Here is a 26,274-nt window from a genome sequence, read left to right on the forward strand (position 1 = left end):
TTTTTATAGAATATTTCAGGTTTATTCATTATTTCAGGTTTCATGTTTGACATTGAATTTTTCAAAAGTAAAAACAGCATCTCATTATAAAAATATAATTTCATTTAACAACCTAAAACAATAAATCAGTCAAAATTATTGAAATGTAGCCTTTATACCATATTGTCACAAGATTCTGTTAGAAAATGGTTTTTATGACATTTTTCCATTGTGAAAAATAACCTATTTCAGAAGCCATGACATAAGTCACATAAGATAAGCAAGTATAGAGTACGTTGAGCAAACTAATACCAGCCAGCTTTGTTCATATAGCTTATAAACAAAACAGAAAACCTACTTTCTCCCACAAGTTCTAGCTCTATACTGTAATATACCTTATTTGGCCACCAGATCTGCCCAACAAAATAACAAATTCAAATTGTTACATTTGCTGTTTGGTGCAATAATTGTACGCATTCTCTTAACCATTCAGCCATAATGGTCACCACACAATTACAGTGACTGACATGCCTGGGGGTGGGGGAGGGGGGGGGGGGTGACAAGTGAATTACTGACAAAGAGCTGCAAAAAATGATACACACTTGTTTTTACAGTAATCCTAATGTTGGTACAGTAATCCTAATGTGTTATATACAGTAGGGCATACTAAGCAAATGCTGTTTTGAAATCATTAAAATATTTTCCTGAATTTTTCTTCAAAGCACAATAAAGCGCTTGGACCGACAGCAGAATCTCAGAGATATTCACTCCTAAGGAATGGAGCTCGTTTGTTACTCAGAATATATTTCAAAGTGCAACAATTTTGAGAATTAGAATCAATTACTGTCTGAATTTAGCTGCCAATCAATGCTTAAACTCATACATATACATTTAAGAATGTATTATTTGAACCTCACATTAATTTCAATGAATAGCAATTGATCAAAATGAATGTGAATTGAAAAAATTTAATTAAGGGTTTATTGTGTTAGAAGCAAATAATCATAATTCACTAGCCAGGCCAACAGAGAACTCAATTCCTATTTGCAGTGATTACCTGGGAAATCCAAGCGAGTAAGAAATACTAGGGATTATGTTGTCAATCAGCCTTAGGGTTGATTAGGATGCCAGATGCAGAGAGGCAGCCACAATTGTACATTAGATCACAATACCATAGATTCAATCAACATTCACCCTTAACTTTGATTCACAAAATAAAGGTATCAGTTTCCCCTGTCAAACCACATTTTGACGCTGAACTAGCCAAACTGTGTTTGTGAAAAAAAGAACAATTTCACAAAGATACGCTGAACATCGACTTAATCCAATCTCCCACGGTAGCCCTACACATGGATGAGTACCGTTAAGGGATGATGCAGTCGGAAAGTTTCAGACTCAAAGCATGCTCTCTGTAAGGTCCGTCATGTGATTGTTGCTGCCGCACCACGTTGAGGCAGCTTTTCTCTGGGTCACATCACTAAATCACCCAGAAGAACCGTTAGCATGGTGAAACCGCAACAGCATCAGAGATGCACTTCAGAGCAGCAGGCCAGTCACCATGTAACGAAAATATGGCACAGAAGTCTGTCAAGACTCGGCAGAAGTTGTGAATTTATTTAAGAATTTATACTGAGGATGCTTTACACATAACTGTGTTCTTCCAGGTCCGTTTGGTTTAACCATAGTTTTATGATATCGGTAGTCACTTTCAATAAGCAAATAAAAAAATTAAAATGTAACAACCTGAGCCTACATTCTCGCATTCCTTCTTCATTTCCTTCCTATCAGCTTAAGGAGCCCCATTACTGTGTAACAGAATCAAGGTAATCTTATGGGTATTAAAAAGCCCAAATAAAATAAGCAGCAGTGCCTTGCTTTCCAATTTCATACTGTCCCAGATTTAAAAATGTTTACCTCTGTGATAAATATATAAGAGGATTGAAGCAGAATTAATGCAGCTTCTCATTTTTAGTTTTTTAATTTTTCGAACTCAGGGTCAGATTCAGCTTTCCATGTAAATTAAGATTCCCCCCCCCCCCCATTTGTGCATCCTGGCCTCTGTAATTTAATGTGCAATATAAAAAAACACTCAGGGTGGAGTCTCACAGGACAGAAAGTGTGTTCTATTGAATTCCATAAATCCTGGCTTATACGCTTTTTATCTTGTGTGGTGTGTGTAGCCTTATGTACATACGTGAAAAGGAGGACCAAATAGGGCAAACCTACCCACCGGAATATTAAATTGCAACTGGAAAGATTTCTTTGTGGAAAACAATGGTTTTACATGCAATAGTGACAAAACTGAACAAATGTCACTTTCCTGCAGTTTAGACTTTCATGTTCTAATGAACAATATAAAGACAAATTAAAATGGCATACATGCTAACAGACACAGCTATGGGAACCCGTATGTAAGCCGGCCCCTAAGAGCGCCATGTCTGTTTACTGTTAGCACTTACACTTTCAGCTTGGCTGTGGTTTTTGCCTTGCCCACCACCATGTCAACATACGTTTACCAATGCAGAATTAACCATTTATATAGCTGCTGAGTATGGGCATGGCTTTTTGCTAAATTGGAGGGAGTGGGAGGTATGTATAAGAAGTCATTTCTGCATGGTGAAACCAAAATACAGAAAAATACCCCTTATAAAAGCTTAATTAACCACATGTGAACTGTGTGATTACAAATCTGAAATTGTGGTGTACAGAGTCAAATCATGAAAAAATATGTCTGTGTAAGTTTGTGTCTGGTTCAGTTTCATAGAAGGTGCATCTTCATTTGCGGACTTTAGCAACTGAGATATAGTAACAAAACAATTTTATAGATTGCCAACTAGTTTATAATTCAAGTCATCCATGCCCTGTAGAACTGAATAATGTGAATGATGAAAAGGGGATGGAATGGGAACTCTTGGCAAATTCACATTTTCCATCTATGGGCATAGGTCAGGGTGAGCACACTGAATTATATCGAGTGCAAATCAGTATTGACCATCCATTGAGCTAAGCGACTGCGCATCTCAAGTGAGGATGTGCCCGTCTCAGAAGTTCTTCAAGTCAGGAAAAGTGTGCAAGAGTCCAGCGAAAAATAAAATGTGAATAGAGTCATGCACAGACCATTTCTTTGGAACTCAAAATATTTTCTTTAAATGAAAATGGACAAAAATGCAGGATCAGCATTAGAGCCGCACATTAACATTAATCAGTATACCATCCCTTTTCTCCCCATTTTATGTGTCTGTGTTCCAGGAGTCCTCCCAGCCAGCAGGGGACAGTGCGACCGATAGCACACCTATGGCAGGGCTGGGTCAGCGATGGCATGGGCTGGGTCGCACGTGAAGGAAACAGTGATGGCAAAGCGTGTGCCCCACCCAACTTTTTCAACACGGTGGAGGTTCTCTGATCCAGACGAGAAGAAAGACACTCGACCTGGAGGACAAGAAAGGATTTGGGTCAGATACTGTACAGAGGAGAGAAACAAACAAAAAGAGAAATTCAGGGATGAAGGGAATGGAAACTGGGCCAAAAGGCAGCTCGGAGCTATGAAACAGACAGAGAAGCACAGAAACATCTCAAATGGCCAAAAGTACAGTACCCACAATGCCAGTCTGACAAGTAACACCACTCAACTCTGTTCCAAAACCAAATGATTCAGTTTAACCACAGCATCACACTATAATCTGACGCACATGGCTTTATTCTGACAGCTAGCAAAAATGTATAAGTGGGAGTAGAAGTAGGAGTATGTATCCAATGGTAATGATTAAATGCAAACTTAAAATTAGCAATTATATTTATTCCCAGTAACATAAATATGTATGTATTCAAAACATGGTTCCACAGATTAAATAAATGTGATTTGAATTTTTTAAGGGGATTAACTTTCATCAAATAAAATGTTAATTTGATCAACCAGCAATTAATGTCATAGCATTTCATTCTATATGTTGCCTATGTGTCTTAAATTAGATAAAACATCCCTCTCAGCTAAAACTGGTCAATTTAGGTAAATTCTTGAATATAATGTTTGATTTTACATTAAATTAAACCTCCTCTTGAAAGTGTGCTATAACAATAATTTTAAAAATTCATTGATGAAAGCCACTCAAAATGAATATTCCTGTAAAACAGGAACACTTACAGATTTATATTCATTAGGATGTAAAATACTACATAAGGTTTCAGCAGACTATGCGCAAAGCTCAGTCAAAATGTGACCATTCCAACCAACAATCTAAAATATATAATGCCTAAAGGGCAGTTGAGAGAGTGTATTGAGCACACAGCTAAAAAAGGAAAAATCAGCCCATTGTTGCAATGCAGGCAAAGACTAGGCCAGCCACAGACAACAACTTGGAATTAACATGAACGTAGAAATAGTGTTTAACTAGAAACCACCAAAATAATTTGTCATTGAAACCTCGCTGTGCATAAGACCATATTGCACGTGAGCCCTTTGTGATGCAGGTGCGTGACTCATGTAATAAATTTAATAAATTGCATAATTCAAAACAGAGGGCTCCATTTTACAGCTGGCGGTGTGTCAGTCAAGATCGAGACACGGACTGCAATTTTGGTGTAGCCCATTGCAATTTTCCGGTCCGTCTTACATAATGGATCAGCATTTTTTTTTTAAACTTAGGTTCTCTATAATACAGTGTAATCATGTTTTGTATTGTTGGAAACCATTATCACGGAGAACCAGTTGGTGTCTCAGCTACAAAGGTTAACCCAGTGTGATATGCTTACAGATATAGTGCAAGCAGGATTCATTGTTGTACTATTTTTTCATGATTCCCTTTATTTAATGGCTTGGGGTTTTTTCCTTAAGGAGAGAAATGTAATGTTTCAGGGAGACTCGTCAACACAGTCTCCTACTCAAGGCATCACATGCATATAGCCATTTCACCACTCACATTTTGCACCATTGAATATTGTCATTATTACTGAACACACTGAAAAATAAACTGCATTCATTTCGACCTGGCATTGCTCGTTGACTCTTAACACTACACACCTAGCAGTTAAAGGTCCAAATATGCACAAAGAACTCAGGATATCTGCATCCCATAGTCACATGCCTATACACTAGTGCCGTAGCAAAATACACAATTATATTTTTACTGGCTACACTTAGCGATCCGTAAGGAGCCATACTACTGGCGGACAGCAGTCTCCTCTGTCTATGCAAGGGTTAGCACAGAGGAAAGGTTAAAACATTATTTTTGAATCAGATAATCAAGATAACATTAAATTTATCCCGGGTTCATCAGCACCGAGTGAGACGACACGTGTCCTTTCGCCCCTCACATAATTTTGTTTGGTCTGCGGAGAGGTTTCTTACGGTTGGTGAACTCGATGAGCTGTTTGGAATATCTGAGGGGCTTCTTACATTACCACTCATGGTCAAGAAAATATTTTGAATAGGAGAGAACCGGCAGAATTGTAATAATTTTCACTTTTTACTGAACATTTACTGTGAAATTTCACCACAAAGAGTCAGATACTTGTCGGCTGCAATAAGTCACATTAAGTTTGACGTGATCACAAACACTTTGTGTACAATTTAAACAAATATTAACGTAGTCCAATGTTACAACTGTGAAGTATGTGCAGGACAGTTACAGTAACAGAAGTGCGAGACTGTTGTAACCACTAAAAATAACTGCATAAATCATTAGTATCTGCAATATTTACAGGACTAAACACTGTTGGTTCAAAGGGCATACTGTGCATGGATTTTTTTAGCCAGCAACAAATTAGGAAGGTTGCAGGATTGGATGAGTTGTGGTTTTGTCATGTTTTAAATGTACATTATATTACAGGCATTTAGCAGACGCTCTTATCCAGAGCAACTTACACATTTCGTACACAGCATTTAAATTGCATCCACAGCTGGATGTATACTGAAGCAATGCAGGTTAAGTACCTTGCTCAAGGGTACAATGGAAGTGTCCCACTTGGGGATCGAAGATGTGACATTTAGGTAACAAGACCAGCTCCTTACCCATTGTACTATACAAATGTACTTATTTATGTAGTGAAGTCAATAGAGCGAAGAGTGAAGAGTAAAGAAACCCTTTTCAGCCAATCTTGAAGACTTTACTTCATTTGTTGGCTGGTTACTAATTATGTGTGAGGCTGAAACCAGGTTTTTACATCTTCTATACCCTTCTAAGCAATACTCTCAAACCAATGCTGATTTGGAACCAGGAGATAAATTATTGAAATAAGTGTATTTAAAACATGAAGAAACTCATCCAATTCCACTCAGTTCAGTTAAGCCATGCTATGGTTGTGAAATAATGATGGACTTGTAAGTTTGTTGTAAGTTTTCTTTCTTTTGTTTGAGCAACACTGAGTCATTTTGCTGCTGTGACTGTGATCAGTGGCATTGTGTGATCTTCCCTGGTTTTATTTTGTTTAATAAAACTTCAAGATACTGTTGTCATTATTTCTTAATTACAGCATAGCATATTTAAGCTACAGTATGTAGTACAGGTTTCATGGGAAATTTTAAAAGGCCCATAATAAACATGTCACACGCCTGTGTGACACCCCTGGAAGGGAGATGCAGCAGTTCTGGGTGTTCACCATTGGTTGCATGGAGATAGAGCCAACACAGACACGAAATTAAATAAACGAATGCCTTCACCCTTCCCCCTCACAGGTTCCGGGTGAAAACAATAAACTAAAACAACAAACTAAAATAACAATGACAAAAGAAAGTAAAACCCAGTGACAACTTTTCAGCTCACCGCTAGTCTCAGCCGGTCAACTTTTCAGTCACCAGAATCTTTCTTCATCTTCCAAGCTCGTACAAACAAAACTCAAACTCGCTCTCTCAGTGTGTACTCCTGGTCTTGGCCCTACACCATGGAGAAGAACACACCTTCATGCACCTGGGCTGATTAGCTAACGCAACCCAGGTGCATGTGCTCTCTCCACCGGTAGGCGACCGTGACAAATCCGTTCCAACGAACCGAATGCCACAAAACGTTTAGGCAATGCTTTATTGTAATTCTGATGGAAGAAAATTCAAACAAATTCGAATGAATTTCTCCTATTTATGAGATTGGTTCAAACTAGATTTTTGAAAGAGAATAGTGGCAACCCAACTGTGCACCTCCTGCAAAAGAATGTCTTGTGTGAACCATCTGATTAGTATATCCTTATCCTCGTGTTCCATTACACTCATAGACTATGGAAATGGGCAGTACTTTTGCGCATTGGCATGGCTCTTAAAGGGAATGAAAAGAAGTCGTTTGATTGGCTATGAATGAATCCTGCTGTACCACACCCACTGATAAAATATTCAGTATAAACCAGTCATCTCCTAGGTGCGCGGCGTGCTTTGAACTGTACGCTCCATGCCTCTGGCCACGAAAATACCAGAATTCACTTGCCATGCCAGTGCGTCCAAGCACTGTGCCGCACCACTGACTGCTCCCATGTGCCATGCAACATTGATTCTGGAAAACAGAGCCCAAAATCTGACTCTTTGTTACAGTGATTATGGCTGCAGTCAAGTATCCTACCTAGCTGATTTCAACACAGGTTAATCATCAAAATTTCTATTTGCTTTCCTTGAGAAGTGTTGGAGCACAGGCTATTATACCATTTATCTGTAGTCTGGTGCCTGGTGAGTATGTGTCTGATTCAGTCTGCTTTAAGGAGCCGTTCCTGTATATGTTATAATAGCTGTCAGAAATTTACTCTAGAGATATGCATGCATTCACACATGCTGGAAATGTGAAGACCAGTCTTTGGTTTGCAATCCCTCTGAAAAAGAAGATATTTGTGCATGTGTGCTGCATTTACATAACTGTAATATAGGCAACGCAACCCACCTGGAAGCAAATTGCATGTAGGAATGACCCAGAGGTAGCGCAGAAAAAAAATTATGGAATCAATCCATTTTAAATGGTACTTAAATATTATTCTAATAATGAAGCACTCAATTATTTTTACCTCAGTCAGAAAATTTTATAGTAATACAATGGAGAATCTAATACAATAGAGCTAATAGGACACATTTTTTGTTTGAAATGCCTTTCTGCCAATGAAAAACATTTCCTGCTTGAATTGTACAGTCAGCCTTAATAGTCTTAAAATGAATGTAAAGCTACTGCAGCTCTGAACATTCCAGTCTACATTGACAAAATGTGTCAGACAGGACGAAAATCATGCAAAAACAAGAATGAAAACTGAGAAGGTACTAATGCCTAGGAGGTGTTGTTAACTGACAGGAAATGCAACCGAAAGAAATGCCCCACTCACTACTCGTTCTTCTGCATTTTCACTGCCAATTTTCTAAAACTGCCAATAAGTCTATATTTAAAAACGAGTAAAGTTGCTATACAATTGCTACCAAATCAAAACTCACAAAAACCTACATGAATGAAAACTTCTGTGAGCAGCAGTGACATTTTTGCCTATACATTTAGAAAAAGTTGGCGATGTAACTTTCAGCAATAAAATCAATTAAGGCTGAAATGTACGTTTCAGGTGAGTGGACTGCAGGGCTACGTGACCAGTGCATTTAATTCAGAGGCGGCCTTGCATTGTGTCTTGTGCAGTAGAAACCATTCATAAAAAATGCGCACAGAGTGAGACTGTTTCACTGTACAACACTATATGCATAAGATTAGGCTATATATAACTATGAAACAACAAGTTGCACTACAAAGTAGCACTGTTTGTAACAACTTGGTTTTTATTCACTGATATTATGAATACAGTTTCTTGATACATATCTGCTCATTCCATTCCCTAAAATGCACTCTGCTTCTACATGCTAATATTGCACTAGTAAGAATAAAATCATCCAGGACAGATGCTATTCTTAAAACCAGGCTGCACTGTATTATTTTTTGGGACTATTGTAACACCTATTTAAAGTGCCGTGATTTACTTTTTACTTTGAATCCAGTGCTGGGTACCAATATAAAAAAAGATTATGTCCTCCACAATTATAATAAGAACAATGTGATTTGAACTGTTCATTTTCTCTCTCGGCAACCCAAAAATAACCTCTCTGCCCAGCCACTCTGTAATAACTGCACATCCATTCCCTCCTGGCCCTCCCCTGTTTCCCATCCACAGTGGCTCTCTTGACTTGCAACTCTCACTCTCACGCCCTTCTCTTCTGCACATTTATCAGCCCTTTTTTGATCATGTTGTCACCTTCTTCACTCTCCCTGTGCCCTTCAAACTTCAAACCTTCCACTTCCCCTGTCCCTGGTCTCTTCCTTTCTACACTTTTCTCATTTCGTCTGAAGCTACCCCTCCCTATGCATTACCAGAATGCCGATTTGTCTGATTGCAGTTATAATTATAGACCCATCGCCATAATTATCTCCGTGACCATTAATTACCTCATTCCAGCACAGCATGTTGGGTAGCCTAACACGACATTGCATATATCTATTCTATTTGAAACCCTGATAGCAGTGCTTTACTTGGAACTGCAAGACAGTCATGAACTGTCATAGTCCCCAGTTAAATCTCCAGGGTGGTGATGGGTGGGGGGCTGGGGGGTTGCGCATAATGAAGTACCACGCCATGACAAGATATCACAATTGTTCTGAACTTCTCAACACTTCTCAAACCAGCTTCTTTTTAACAATATATAACTGGCACAGGCCCATGCTGTTTATTCCTGAAATAGCAGCAACAATTCATGCACGTCTAAAAAAACTACCTCTGCAAAGCAACAGAACCGAATCTGTATTTCCATCAGACCAACACAGGCACCCTGCTTCCACAGTCTGCACTGCACCCTTGCCGTCACTGTTTACAACGAACGCACAGCGCGCAAGCACTAGTCCAGAAAAATGCAAAATATAATTCTTATTTAGGGAGGAACAGAAACAGTGGCTCAGAGCAGCTGGACATACAAACTCTATTCATTAGTTCAGGTGTAAGCAGTGTGAAGGACGACTGCCACACTCAGTCAATACCCATAAAGTCCACAAGGCCATTAGCTTCCAGGTCAGCAATGCCAAATGAATAGAAAAGGATGTTAATGAATTCTGGCTGCTAGTGCAAAAGCAGACGAGTCTCTTCAATGTTGATAAGTTAACTTACGATTCATATCATGCATCTGTTCAGATGAGGATACAGTCACATTCCACACAACATGGCATAGCTGCACTTGAGACATAAAAGTCAAGTAGTAGAAGCCTTGGCCAGCCTAGTTACTGTGCATAATAGAGACTATCTTTAAGGATGATTCCTGTTTCCCCTTTGATGCTGAGTGGAGCACATGAAAAACGCACTACAATTAGTTCCTAATTAAGCATTTCATCCCTGGCACATGGGGGGCACTCCATAATAAGCTGTTTATTCAGAGTGAAAGAAAATAGAGTAGGAGGGAAGAGTTCATACATCATACTTATTACCTAAACAGTACCATACTTTCATCTTTGTGCTGGCCAACTGTGGCCATTTCTGTTTGCTTTTGTTCTTTTTTTCAGTGCCAGCAGTTAAAACTCACATCACAATTACTTCCTGCCACATCAAGACTAATATAAAACACTGCATTGTTTGCAATATATTAATACGTAGTAAGGACACAGTAAGACACATGAAATGGATATGCATTTGTGTTTACTGCGTGTGTGTGTGTGCGTACATGTGTATATACATACACAGACATTGCTACAGGCAATAAGTAATATATGTATGATCTAAACCATGCGTATACCATGATAATCCAGCAGTGTTTGAACATAAAAACATGTGGCTGTCAAATAGAGAAGCCTAGTAAGATTAACACCAAGAGATTTCTGGCCTGTCTTAAACCTGGTATTCCAGGGTTTTTTTTTGGGGGGTTTTTAGTGTTCAACACACGTTGAATTTTCCTCATCCTTGCTCTCAATGTGAGTTTGCCTTAAAATATAGCTGCTTTACCGCAACTTATTTAAGAAAGAACACACTTTAAAAAGTTGTATGGTTTAAATGATGTATATAAGGTTGCATATCCAAATTAGCGGTTGTAATTAAATTCATACTAAACCAGCAGAGCAAGGCTCCCCAGGCCTAGTTCTGAGAAGCCTCAGGGAATGCTGGTTATTTGGTTACTCAGAACGGATCGATTAAAGCTTAAACCATTAACACAACACATGGCTTCTTGAGTCTAAGCTGATTGCAGATTTTGAATACAAAACTCAGCATATTCCAGGATCACAGTTGAGGTCCCCTACAGTAGAATATGGTCTGTTCTACAGAGGGTTAACAATTCTTAGCTACATGTACCATTAAGTAACAGCAGTTTTCACTCGGTAATTATAGCTATTATCACTTCAAAGAGGAAGGCTTGTCTGCCTGTTCTGTCTCAACAGTTGGTGGACACCTGGCATTAAGTATCTCCAATCAACATCAATTAAGTAGGGAAGCATGAAACTGCTACAATATGTCAGTTTGTTTGTCAGATGAGTAGCAAGGCACCACCTCTTAAAAGTCATGTTTTTGCCCACACAGCCTCCCTCCCTCTGATCTATCCCCAATATGGCAGCAATTAAAAAGTTTCACCAGTAACAGATTTCCAAATTTCATGCTTTCCTGCACGACTTGTGCCACACAAGCATGTGCAATATTTTATAAATAACTGTGTAATGGAACACTGGAGATATGCCTTTACAAGTGAGAAGAAGTGTCAGGTGAGAAAAAATAATTTCACAGGAAAAAAAAAAGTGAAGTATTTCTAATATCTCACCACATAACCAACATGAAAAATGTCTAGAATTGTTGAAAGCAGGGCCTGAAGAGTTTGTGCCAAGAGAACATGAAAGCCATGGTTATTGCTTAACGACGTGTCATGGAGGAAAATATAAATATGAATAGCCTATTTTGTTCAGGGAATTAGATGAATTTATCGTGACATTTTGCACCGAAAAGGCAAACATCTTTAAATGTGCTTTCTAACAATTTTTCTCAATCTCACTCCCCATCGCATGCACTGCTGTGAAATAACACCACCATGAAAATCGAATTGATGAAGCAGAACCGAGAATTGGTATGAATAGAGTGGGAACTGTACCACCTTTACTCTGTCAGGTCTCATTGTGGATGTGCACATTTTCAAAAGAATAGAGAATATTTCATAAGAGTAGCTGGCATTTTTGCTCCATTTAAGTCCAGCTTGTGTTTGGTAAAAGTGCTGAAAATCTTCCGTCAATGAGCACACAGTGAAAATCGGCATGTGCTGGGAATTATGTAATTGTGTAAAGTGCAGGAGGTGACAATATTCAGCACAATTTCAGCACTTGCAATCCACTAACCAGAACACAGGTAGCACAGGTCTTAATTCCAACCTCAATGCTCTTTTGGCAAAAAAGATGACATTAGATGACACCGAGTGCAAACATCGCCCCAAAAACCAGGGACACAATTCATTATTGGGATGCACTAACAAAATCTGAGCTTATTCACATCTACAAGTGATTCACATTACGATATTTGGAAATGGTGGACAAATAAGTTGTACACACACTGCACAGTGGCATGTGCTTTTTGCATTCTTGTGAAAATCACCCAAATAATGAAGAATACACAGTGCATGTGAAATATACAGTGAGCTCCATAATGTTTGAGACAAAGACATATTTGGCTCTGCACTCCACAGTTTCATCAAACAATTCACACGTGGTTAAAGTGCACATTCTCAGCTTTTATCAATGAGCATTCAAAAACATTCTGGGTCCACCATGTAGAAATGTACATTTTTTAATAGTACCCCATTTTAGGATGCCATAATGTTTGGGACAAATTGCTTTGCAGGTGTTCCTGATTATTCAGATGTGTTTAATTTAAATAACATTAACATGTCCCCAACAACCCTAAAATGGTGGAGTATAGAGCCAAATCAAGAAAAAAAAAAAGTCTTTTACCCAAACATTATGGAGCTCACTGTATGTGTCCGCGACACTGTTCACTCATCATACGTTTGACTAACATTTATTTTTTTGTATCCCATACACGTTCAGCCTCTCTCACCTGCACGCGGTTCCACAGTCCGGTTACCATCCGCGTCCATGAAGACAAAGCGGCCCCCTCCAAAGTCTCCGCCGTAGTCAGACAGGTACAACAGTGACGTGTAGTCAAAGGAGCCGTACGTCACCTGCAGGAAAGGTAAAACCAGGTAGAGTCAATCAGGCATAAATTTTCCTTGGCAGTTCATTAACCCCTGGAGCAGCAAATAATTAAATGTCCCATCCAATTACGGGGCAAATTTGCGAATAATTAAGTTAATGGAGCAAAATCAAATAATCTCAGTGGCTTGTAACAGCCAGGGTTTAGCCGTTTTAATTCTTTTTTAAAAACGTATCTACTGTACACACCCCTATAGCACATAAATATGCAATCCAATTAAGGGGCAAATATTCTAATAATTAAGCATATGGAGTGAAAACAAAAAATTGATCTGATCTACTGTACTCATCTATTGTGTTTTCTCTATTCTACTGTACACATACATCAAGTGTTTCAATATAACATGAGTATTCTAATCATTCCTGATTTACCATTGTAGCTAACACTAGCTTCATAGGTAGCTATCAAATATTAGCTCTATATGATTAAAAATAAATTATAATATATAATAACACCATAAATCAAATTCTTAAATTCCTTAACATACAACAAATATTTGACTCACCCTCCTGATTATAATTTTCTCCCTGCTGTTGAACTACTATGATCCACGGCAACAGGATAACCATGCTAACAACACATCGATAACATTCCTTATAAGCTGTGTTAGTCTAATTGCTGAGCACGATACTTCAGCCCAGATAACTGAGCTAATTTTGCAATTTGCAGCAAAGCCAACTATACACAGGGCAATATCAAAAACATGACCACTGACATTAAGAAAGGCAATTAACATCAGAGGCATCTCAGAGGCAACTCAATTTAAATTTACATTTAAATTGGGTTGGCTAGGGGCAATTAAACATTGAGGGAAACACCAAAAGCCAGCAAAGAGGTTATATTCCACTGCAATTTGTCTGCTGCAATTTGTTGGGGTAAAAAAATGATGTCTTATTATTTGCAAAGAAAAAAACTTGCAGGAGGGTTCTTTAAGTTACCACAACCATGATTTTTGGCTGGTCCCCTTACTGAACGAAAATCCAAGCCTGAACACTACTCGCATACAAAGGATCAAGGTACATAACCTAAATTGCTTCACAAATGTCATACTGTTTAAGGTCATGTGCTTCACTAATAAACATATCTGGAGATGAAAAGTCACAGAGCACAGATCAGAGTGAACAGAGTTGTTGAAATTATAATATTCAGTTTCAGCAAATTAAATCAGACCCTAGTGAGAAATAACTGCATATCTGTTACTTTGGGAGCCCAGCATGTACAGTGGTTTCCATTCCAGCTCAGTTCTCAGTGAAGTTTACCTCAGCTGGTTACTGAATACTGATCTCTCCCTATGAAATCAAGTATTTAATATTTTTATAAAGTAAAAAGAATAATATTTTTGTTTATCTGCTACTTGAGCAGATTGGGGAGTTGTCTTATTATTAATTATTTGTTAAAGGACATAAGAAAATTATTCCTTATTGACCAACCTAAATATTTGCCTGTATTACTGTATTTCTATTTCCATAGAAAAAAGTAATTTACTTTGTCAGAAGTCAGTGTTTCAGTGCAAATCAAGGAGATTTTTATTTTAAAACTATACTTGTTAAGGTCAGTGTAATGAAAATACAATGCTTCAGCTTGTTGTTCAAAAATGTAATGTTATATTTAAGGTATGTCTCACTTTATGGTGGAACAATGAGCTGTGCTGGATTTAGGGCTGGGCAATATGCCGCAACGATAAGTATTGAATGCAACAACAGCCACCATGTGGTATTTTGCCTTTCTTTTCATCTTTTTCTCTTTATACCTGAGGCGGTAGTAAACAACCAAGCTCCAGAGGCCGCATGAAATGCTTTACCACTGTTATCTGTTGGATGACCATAAGACAGCCAATCAGCAGCAAGACTGTGTAGCTTCCATGTGATTGATAAAAATCACATGATCACAAGGAAGCTGTACAACCTTTCTGCTGATTAGCTGTTTTATCAACACAACACCTAACAGAAAAAAGTCGTTATTTTTTTTTTTTCTCCAGAAGCACTACACGTGGCCTCTGAAGCGTGGTTGTTTACTAATGCATCAGGTACAATTAAACAGAAAAAGAAAGGTAATACACCATATGGTGGCGAAGACCGTTATTGCATTAGATAATTATCGCTGTGGTATGTCGCCCAGACCAAGCTGAATTTGTCCTAGGTTTTAGTTTTTGGGAAGGAAAGGACAGTATCGATTTCCCTGGAGTGTCTGGGAACTTCATCAAGTCAAATGTGCACTTAAGCACCGCCTGGCCTACACACCATTGACCTGGACACTCACATTACAACCCCACTACTTTCTGAATGGAGCCTGTGCAAAAATGAGTACACTGGTCACCCTAAGGGGTACACAGAGAGCTTCCTGCTGGATCACACAGAGATTATTAAGTCTCATTAAGTCTTCTGCCAAATGCTTGCAGATACCGCAAATGACGTGGTTGCCTGGCATAAAGCTCACATTCAGCATCTGTCAATCCCCGGCAAAGCCAACAGACAAGTTCATGATTGGCAGCACCATAACTAAAGCACCATGTGAAGTACATTACTCATATCAGAATGAGCTGCATGTAAACGAGTGTGTCACATATATAGCCTATATCTCATGGGCATTGATATCTATACTGCTGAGCAATAATAGCAATACAACCCAAGATAAATGATAAGACAGGTATCAATGTAAATGTTACATTATCCAAGAGCATCCATATCGGTTCATTCTTGGATAAATGCGCACCTCTGTGTCTGTTCATTCATGGATAAATCAAGAAAGCATCTCCTTCACTGAGAATTAAAAAGTTCCAAAACAAAAACATGAAGGTAACCAAAAGCTGCCCGTATCATCAAATAAACCGTTTTTAGACACACAGGGATTTAGAACAGAGTCCTTAGTGTGTAACAAGTAGGCAATCAAAGACAGCTGAGCAAATGAACCAATTAAATGTTTCAAGGGCTACTCTGCATTAAATTAAGACATTGCATGCAAGCTTTGACACAGACTAAACAATCCCTTGATCTAATTTGCGCTGCTGGCAGTTAAAATAGAATATATTTTACACTCATAAAGGATCAAAGCTACATTCCCGCAAAAAAAAAATAACTGAAGATAGTAGCCAGAAACATAATATTACCACATTTGAAAAGAGAATATAATTATGGGTAATACTTCAGTATATGATGCATATGTTAGAAAATATGAAAATATGCAGGGCTTCAAGACTACACTCCAGAAATTCTAGAAATTCCACAGAAATTTTCAACAGGACATGTAACTTTGAGAGAGACTTCTCAATCTGGTCATCCTGACCATCTTCCTAATAACACTTATTTATGAATAATTACAGAGTTTCCAGGGAATTTTACAATGTTATTAATTAATACTTTGTTAACGTATATAACTGTGCCATATTTTTTCCAAAGTTATCAAGCTTTCAGCTTAAGTAAAAGAATGAATGCATAAATAAATGTTAATTGTGTTCTTCTGGGGCACTGTCACTCACACGCAAAACTCACTCGAGTTTCACTGGGAGGCCATTACCTGCACACATAAAAGTGTGCGATATCAGACAGGTTTTAATGACTATTTCTTGACATCCAAGGAAAATGAAGATAAGAATCCACAAAGCTCTACATCATAAGAATGACAGGCGGATTCTGGGAAAGTACAGTGTGAAAGTGTTCTTTCACGGTGTGGTCTGTGTGCTTGCTGCGGTCGCTTGTGTGTGCATGTTGATGTGTACTGAGGGAGGGTGCTTACATCAGAATAAATCTCTATAAATATCCGTATCTGGGTGTATGTGTGTGGCATTACCTTGTCTATGTGTGGATGCCAGTATTCATCGTGAGTAGTCTTGGCCGCACTGCTATTGATGCGGGAGAAGAATGTGGGCTTGGTAAGGTACATGCGGGATGGATCCAGTCCAAACATCTCTGCTATCACCCCCTGAATCCTTGCACGCACAGCCCTGGCACCATGAACAAAATTGGATTATTTTTAACATTTTACTATGCATTTGCCAATAAAAATGTATAAAGCAACGCTTTACAAAGCAACAAAGGAAGATTACTGAGAATGAAAAATTACGAGAACATTTAATCAGTAATCCTACCGGTAGAGCTGAAAGTCCTCCTCAGAAAATACGTCTTTGATCCGTTCCCCAAAATACCTAGAGCAGCAGAGAGTCACAGACAAACTGGAAATAACTCTAACAGCAAAAACAACCTGCACTACAAATTTTGTTTACAGACTGTGAATAATGACCGCTGAAAAAAACACACCAGCTGCATGTGTACGGTTGACGCAAAGTCATCAAGGTCACCACAAATGTGCACAGAAATGTGGCCAGAAATGGATGGGGCGAGAGAACATTCCGGAAATGTGAACAGACAGTAAACTATAAAGTAAACAACAACCAGATCAAATCTCTATGTGAATCAATCCCTCCCATTTATTCCCCAAAGTGGTGTGTTGTTGATGTACAGGGAAAATACACAGTAAAATAGCAGTGGGAGCAGTCAAATCAGAAAGCTCAATTAACTCAGATAGTAAATCTGTTTTCTCTCACCTGTAGATATTCACAAACTGTTTCCCCATTGACAGAGCCCCAGAATGCAGATCCAGTATAGAGGCCTAGAGGAGTGAATACAAATTCTGCTAGGAAATCACATCAACACAATAAAACAAAGTACTGGAAAATTGCACCTTAACTACATGTATCTAAGATGAAAAGATACCAATAAGGAGTCTTTGTAGTGGGCCCAAATAAGGGCTCTGATTCATCCAACAAAAGTTGAACCGTGGGCAGGGCAATGCCTCAGCCAGCAAGCCTTATTTAGTTATGCCAGCGGGTGGAGAACATCTGTGTCTTCTTAGGCTCACCCAGGACTGTGAGCAGTCCCTGGTTCCCCTGCACTGACTCGCTAGATTGTAACTGGGACACACTGCGACAAAAAGCTTCCTCTAACTTCATATTGCTTAATGTCTTCACACTCAATAAGCAAACGCTATGCTTGGATCAGCATCCGGCTACATGGTGAAAAGGGAAGGGTCATCTGAGAACCCTGCACATCAGTTTAAATCCTTCAAAACTAGGACCATGTCTCCCACCACTTCAAGCTGGTCAGGCTCAATTAACCATCAGCTTTCTGTCCAGGGCAAAAACGTGCTGAAGCATTTCAAGGCAAATGATGCAGACACGTGCTTACGGTGAACAGGCACGGATTGGGTTGGGCTCATTTTGGGCTCATTTATTAATTATTTCCATGGGGCAGTTGAGCGTTGCTGTTTTCAGGCTACGGTTCACTCAATGTTAGCTTTCAAGCCTGACAAAAGCTGTATAACAAGCATAACTGCAAAGCTTGTATAACAAGTGTCAGAAACAAAGCCTGTTGGAAAATTTTGGCCCAGTGAATGTGGTTGTTGCAGACAATCAATCCTCTGGCACAGATTTATTAAAATATAGATAGAGTGTACACACTATTTATGAAATAGGAGTGCTCTACTTAATTCTTGTGGGACAAGTGTAACACTTAGTTAGTCGGAGAGCGCCAGCAACCGCCAAAGAGAGAGACACAATGAGTGCCTCCCATGAGTTCTCCCCCATCAGGACAGCGGTGTGGCATAATAATTAGAGAACTGGACCAGTGTCTCAAAGGCCACAGGTTTGACTCCCAGGTGGGGCACTGCTACCCTAGCACGAGGTACTTAATGTAAAAAACTGAGAAGTACCTCTCTAGTTATGCAAATTTGTGTTCTCAACAAAAAGACATGAACAATAGTCTCTAGCTGAGATTTATCCTTACCAGAAATACAAAGTATAAGGATGCTTGATAATACTTTATGTCATACATTTGGGTTTTGTTTTTTTAATAAATGAATGCAATCCCCAAGTTTGGATATTTGCTTGTTATTGCCTGCACAACTGCATAATCAGCTAACAATACAAGCTGTAGGATTAGTAAAATCTTTTTTTTCCTTATTTAGATAACCACAAAGCCTTTTTCTGTGCACTGTGAAAGTTATTACCGTAGTTTGCTGTGATTGCATTTTACATGATTAAAAATCTAACGAGAAAGTGAAAACAACCATTCAGTTTCTGGCCACATTATTTTTAATGGGCCACAGAGCTGATACTTGGTCACACTTGCATTACTTAACCCTGGGCTAGGTCATTTGTTCTCATTTACATGCCACACCTCTGCTTTCAAAGATCACAAAAAATTGAGCTCAGAGGACACATCAGACACCCTGAGTCATCACTGCCATGGATACAGAGGCGTGACTTCTCCCTGAAAATTTCCTCCTTCTTAACAGGAATCATTGATGCTCAAACAAAATTAGGAAATGCCACATTTCAGTCCCTAATGAAGAAGTTAGCTATGACATGATACATGAGTGGTCTTCATTCCTCGTCCTGGTGGGCCTTGGGGTCTGCTGGTTTTTGCTGTTACTCGGCACTTAATTGATAGATTAAAGCAGTTGAGTACACAGTTCTCTTACCTCATCTGGTTTCTTGGGTCAGAACTGGTTGCTAATATTAAGGTGAAAACAAAAACCAGCAGAACCTGCAGCCCACTGGGATCAGGAACAAAGTTTACTGAGATACATTAACAAGGTCACAGACTATCTGTAATATTTTCATGGAATTAATATTTCATTCACTTCAATTGCTCTTTTAATTGCTTTGAAACCCCATTTTAAATATTCAACAATCACAAAAGCAGGCAAATTGTATAATCATCACATGAGACTAATTTGCAATTCCCAAATGCTCTGGGGCGACAGTGCCAGGGTGTACATTCCCTCAGAGACAGTTTTAGAGGTGTGCAGGTGCACAGTATTTACTGACTTACCATTCAATCACAATTGCTGGTCCAGTGTATCCTGTACTTATAAACAGAGTTCTAACGGCAAAGTTGCTGTAGCAGCCTGCCCTCTAGTGTAAAATCTAATGCATTGCTCAAATCCACCACAGTAAAATAAATAACAAGCGCAAGCCTCCTAAATTAAATTGAACTGAACATTGAGTCATGAGACTTAAAAATAAGTAAATAAGGAATTCAAAATAAGTCTTCTTAATCTGTACTGCATTGTCACTGCAAAGCTGCATTAGCTTTCTATAGGTAAACAAGCCTTCCATTTATATTCAACAGGTGGGATACTTACACCTCCATCAGAGCCTGCTAGTGACAGCCCTCTCTCTGCCAATCTGCAAGGTGAACACATGAGAAATCAGGGGAACTGGTGACAGGCTGATGCCGTATCACTTACAAGCTCAGGGGCACGAGTGAGAAGGAAAGAAAAGGCCAAAGGCTTTGTAGGAACGAGCCAGCGTGAAAGACAGGGAGGTAATAACAGCAGATGGATTGAGTGTGTGGCATGTATATTTGTTTGTGACAGAGTGAGAGACGGCACGTTTTGAACGATTCTTCGCGCACGACTACTCCTCACCTCCGAAGCGCCCGTGCCTCCTCGTGTGTAACCACACCGTCTGTTACCGCTCGCCCACAGGTCTGAGGGGTGCAGCCTAGGAGGAAGACGTGTCACATTACATGGGGGCCTGTGACCTGCATTATTAACAAGTATTGTAACCACTGGTGTTTTTTTCAATTATTTACTGTAAGTTCTTCTGACTGGTCATGGTTATGCTTTGTAGCTGGTTGCCGGTTTGTCAGTAAATTTATGAACCATCCAGGTGTCTTGAAAATGTTGACTAGTTTACATTTTTGTGGAGTGTTGCATCTCTTTAGAGACTAGTACAACAACTGAGCCAAGAAACATAATTCTGACCAAAACACAAAAATAAGTCCTGTGTCTTTTTTCCAAAATCAAATAACACCAAACCACATCACAGCACATTACAGTGTATAAATGGAGGCAAAATGGTGGCCAATTTTCTATTTTCATAGTAAGAAATATTAATATGCCCTCTAGCTTAGCAATAAGATTCCTCACAACCATGAACAGTTTCAGTGATCATTCTTACAGATGCAATTAATTCTCCTTATAATTTCCAAGTATTATTTTCCCATTTCGAAGGGTCCCTCCACAGCTTTCAAGATTTGGAGTACATTACATTAGATTACATTTATTTGGCAGACGCTTTTATCCAAAGTGACGTACAATAAGTGCGACGGTCATTGGAACAACTACAATACACAGGTCCGATAAGGTACAAAACCCATCTTGTAGTTATTCATAGCTATGAACACATTAAAGTCCAGTTCACAGAGTGACCATTACTCTGACTTAACCTATGATTCATTTACAGAGCAATGGGTCTAAGCAAGAGGTTCAATCAGCAAAAGAACAACTAGTTTCAGATTGCTTTCATGACCATAGTTCACATCACATATCTTATATAAAAGAATTTGTATAACACTATTGTTTGCACTAATTTCACACCACTTTCTCAACAGGAGACCACTTAAGGCCAAAGATTTATACATGCGTCACCGCCATAAGACAAGAACAAAAGGCACCGACATGCTTAAAAATCCATTTTAAACAGTAACAGTGCGCAAACAAGAGAAAACAGAACACTTCCTGAGAGAGATGAAAGCTGTTTACTTGCCTGGGTAGCGTTTGTAATTGTCGTAATCCTCAGAGCACTGAACCTGGAATATCTTTGGCTGCTGAACCACTTCACCTTGCCGCACAAGAGTCTCTGTTATTTCATTGTCAAAGGTGAGGTACAGCCAGCTCACTGCACCGCACACCCCAAAAGCTGTTAAAACAAGCAGGTAACCTGGGGGCCTCTTCCAAAAAGAGGCCTGTCGGTGTGCATTTCCCCTGCAGGAATTAAAATGACATGTTTAAGACCAATGGCTTTGTGGCTCCATTTATTTTTACAGTTTAAAAACAAGCCATTGTTTGTCAAGGGGGGGGGGGGGATTGCTACAATGTGAACACTGACCATTAAATTTTGCGATTACTGCTTCCTCCCTACATGCAGTCAAAAAATACTTAGACAAGTAGTGAGGCCTGTGGGAATGGCAGCCCACTTCCCTCTGAGATGCTTTTAAATATGAGCAGGAATTCAGCAGCTTGTACAGTATGAGGTCATTTGTTGTATAAATGTAAAAAAAAAAAAAAGTCAAATCTGAATAGCAGGCATAGCTTAATGATGTAGCCACTTGGCTGATAGCTCTAGAGGCTCCAATAACTCGGGAACTATACAAGCGTACTAATCTATAACCCTTCATGACTAAGATGTGGCATAAATCCAAAGTAGTCAAATTTTCTTTTAATAGAAATGTGGCACTTTTTATGCATTTTTTATATATTTCTGGGCTGGAATTTCGGATGTGGTCAGAAAGCAAGCGTTCATATACTGTAGGCTCTTGGAGTTTGTTATGTAACAGGCTATTCAGAATAGTACAATAATACTGGGATATCAGTCATGAGAATATATCAGTGATCATTCACTGTGCAGAATTAAATAATTTGTTAAAAGGAAAAAGCAACATATCAAACCCTCAGTAATAAAACCAACAGTGCAGGAAGCTCAAATCCTCCTACATCCTCCTGCATCTTTCATTTTGTGTTTTTAACAAGTTCTGACGATATAGAATTCAAATTCTATTGAACAGCATAAAAGCACATTATTTTCAGAAATTTAACTAAATTTATCATAGGTTATTGTGAAACATAAATGTTACTGTAAAATGTGTTTATGAATGTGTAGAACAAGTAGGGTATTAAAAGATAAGGGAATAACAGCACTGTCGATTCCCAAGTGTTTAATTAAACCTACCCCGTGAGCAGCGATAACGTTTTGTCAGGTAAAGGTGGTCACATGTACATACCAGTATAAATGTGTATAAGTGTGCTGCTATTCCTGTATTCTTTGTCATATACCTTTTTTGCCAAGCACCCACACTACAGTGTGAATGTGTGTACATCTCTGCGAAACAACTAGCTATGAAAAATGTGCTAATACATTCATATCTCTAAAACAGATAGTTGCAAGACACAGAATGAGACTAGTATGGTAACAAGTGATCCTCATGTTCAGTCACATCCAGTCCCATGTAAGCTGAGTTACAAATATTCTCAATTGCAGCCTAGTTTAAATATTTCATTATTATAAATAATACTTATTTAGACTAAGCATAGATAAATTCTAAATATTTTCCTAATAATAGTTAATAGCATAAATGTACATTCATTAATAAAAAAAAATCCAGAAAGTCAAGCTGATACATTTTTAGATTTGGTTCCTCAGTTGTAGCAGTGCCTCAGCAAAGCAAGTGGCTGAAATGTTTAACTGCACTCCATGTGAAACGTGCACTCTGAGCATTCAGACTCTTAAACTTCCAAAAGAGAGGGCTAAAACAACATGTGCTGCTCTTCTGCTAATTATGCACCTCTGATAGCCATAACTACAGTAACAAGGACACACAGAAGTTGTCCCAATATGCACACTTGATCACACCTGCACGCGTGGGCACTCGGCGTGCTTGTTCACGTGCTCAGCGTAAGAGCACCAGTTTGTCCAATTTCTTAATCAAAAGTGCAGTGCGCTTTATCCAGACTTACACTAAGACCACTCCAGAGCAGTATATAGCCAAGTACACTAACCCACAAAGCACCAAGCTGATGACATTTACTGTTGACGCCATTCGGGTTGCGGGCTTGTGTGTTCACTGGAGGAAAATGCCACTGAAGAAATATCACCTAAGAAAGATGTCTCGCTACACACTTGGGCACTTAATACATACTTCCCCACTAAATGCTAATTTATGTTACATTAAGTGTGTAAGTACACAAGTGCACTTACCCAAGTGTTGATAAATGGGACAGCCCAACAGTGTAATTTATGTGAAGCACCATGAGTGCTGATTGCTCCCCCTTGTGGATAATCTTTAGTGAGTGTGTGAATGAGTGAGTAAGTCCCCCAGGCCCAATTCACTCCCCCTCTGTCTTTTAGTTACGCTTTATTGCAAGTGTCACCGACGTGAGGGCCACTCACAATTGAGGGCAGCCACTGAGGCGAAAGGGAGCATAAAAAGCAGCAGGTGTGGGACACATTTTTAGTCTGGTCCAGCAACCCTGATTGGAATGTAAAAAGAATAAATGATCAATAATAAATCATCACCACTTAAAAGAATATAATTTAACAGTTGGACACAGTGGGCTACTTTGAACCACAATATCTGCATTAAAAATAACGATTACTACAATTATGTATTAATTTTATATGTATTATCTGTACACTTTAATCCATGGAATTTGCATCAGTTGAGACACTTGTCTGCAAACAAAACTGATGGCCATAATTGACTTTTGAACAGGTATGACATCAGTACACTTACATTTGAATGTGGTTAGCTCAGGCTTGCATTAAAGACTCTGTTAACGGCATTAAACAACACAATGCCAGCTGAGGCAGCACTCACTTTTAAGCCACCAAAATTAAATTTCCTTGTTATTGAGGGAGCATCAGAGGGCCGAACAGCCGCTCCCCCGTGCCAGTTCTGGGACAACCCCTGTACAACATGCAAAATGAGCGTTGGCCTGTAGGCAGAGTGATTAGGAGGTGAACTGGGACCGAGCCATCAAGTTACAAGTCCTTGAGGTGCTTTGCATCTGAAAAAAGTGGGAGGCTTTGTAATTATCTAGTTCTTGAGCATTTATTTTGTTCTTCCCCATAAAATCACAGAGAATAATTAGGAAAGGGTATTGCCTTCTCAGCATCCTAGGTGCTCCACCAGACAGGGACAGCTGCAGTAGACGGCACCGGCCACATACTGTAAATAGCTGTACAACATGAGTATTGTAGCTTACTCAACCTGTGTTCTGTAGTTGTCCAATAACCATGATATGCACTTTGGTACGCTTTGGATAAAAGCGTCTGCTAAATAAATGTAATGTAATGTAACATATACGGGCATCATGCCCGGGGCATGTCCCACGTGCATCACACCACTGCAGCTGCTCCCTCATCAGTGTGCCCATATAAAGGCCAAGCTCACAGGCCTTTTGTGGAGAGTTCTGTGTAAGGTTTCTATTTTAACATAGTATTAATGTGTCTATAATATGTTGGCAAATGGAGCGTTGTTGATTTCATTGAAGGCGCCATAACTGAAATGCTAAATCGCTCATAATCACTAAAGGCTTGGGGTACACTCCTCTTTGAGTAGGAGCTGTCATTTACTGGCTTGTGTTTTCTATTCATTTAATTTTGTTTTAGGTTCCAGTGGATCTGACAAACTATAAATACCGAGCATATTACCAAATAAATGGGTAGGTGAGAATTTCAGCGGTTTTTGTTTGCGTTTACTTCAGGTTTAGCCTACGTGCGTTTTCGCCGGGCGTTAGAAGCACTGCAGCAAAGCCTACCCTGTAATAATTAGTAGTAGGCTAGTAGTCGTAGTATAATAAAGGTATACTTAAAACCTGCTTGATGTTTCTAAACTCATTCTGAAGTTCATTAGAATGAGTCACCCATGCCCAACACACAGTGTACATCATATGCGTGTCCTTGGTCCAACGCCAGGCTACGCAGCCTTTGCCGCGTTCTTCATAGCAATCCATTGCCTTCGACCGACAATTGGTTATTGCATCTACTTAGCGTTCCACAATGCATCCACCCCATTCGCTGGCCATGCAAACAGTAGTTTGTACCCCAAACTGTCTTTGACTAGCTATGTAGCATACGTAGCACATCGGCTTCTTCAGTCTGTCAAAGGGTTGATGTCCGATCGTTACTTCACATCAGACTACTTAGATTTTTATGCGTGTTACTTTCAGTACCATCGTTCATTAAATTATGTGGTCAAACATTTAGCAAGCTAATGTTGTTACAAGCATGTCTACTTACCCTACCTTTTAATTTTTTTCTCAATCCCATTATTGTCAGTAGATTTCTGATTTACTCGCCGTTGTACGGGCATTTTTCTGACTTGAATTAGCAAAAAGCGTGTGCGATAATTTACGTAAATTTGATATTAAATGTTTGTCGCTAGCTTGCTAGAATTTCTAAAATTGATAGAAGTGTAAAGTCTCCTTCATTCATACACCATGAGCCACGCCAGTAAACCAGTCCCTAAGTACCACGACATTCTACACTACGTACGTACGTACCACTGGAGCCACACAGCGAACGCACGCAGTGCAGTGCATAAGAAGTGGGTAGGGTAGGAGGGGCCAGGCGGGGAAGCT

The 26,274-nt window shown here is 39.2% G+C and overlaps 1 protein-coding gene across 2 annotated transcripts; it reads right to left on the minus strand.

Annotated features, from left to right (window-relative positions):
• On the minus strand, window positions 1–26,207 carry uts2r2 (urotensin-2 receptor 2). 2 transcript variants are annotated; one of them, XM_064323255.1, is made up of 10 exons: window positions 25,934–26,207; window positions 24,083–24,162; window positions 21,683–21,900; window positions 20,560–20,635; window positions 20,275–20,317; window positions 17,675–17,739; window positions 17,219–17,275; window positions 16,921–17,074; window positions 12,979–13,102; window positions 1–3,408 (listed from the first exon to the last, which is right to left on the minus strand). In XM_064323255.1, exons 1-10 carry the CDS (start codon window positions 25,961–25,963, stop codon window positions 3,272–3,274), a joined length of 984 nt encoding a protein of 327 aa, XP_064179325.1. In that variant the 5' UTR covers window positions 25,964–26,207; the 3' UTR covers window positions 1–3,271. The 2 variants fall into 2 exon arrangements, with proteins under 2 accessions (XP_064179325.1, XP_064179326.1); XM_064323256.1 differs by lacking the exon at window positions 24,083–24,162 and having other exon boundaries at window positions 25,939–26,206.
• Between the last annotated feature and the right edge of the window lie 67 nt (window positions 26,208–26,274).

The sequence above is a fragment of the Anguilla rostrata genome, chromosome 2, assembly GCF_018555375.3.
Source record: "Anguilla rostrata isolate EN2019 chromosome 2, ASM1855537v3, whole genome shotgun sequence".
NCBI classification, from domain to species: Eukaryota; Metazoa; Chordata; class Actinopteri; order Anguilliformes; family Anguillidae; genus Anguilla; species Anguilla rostrata.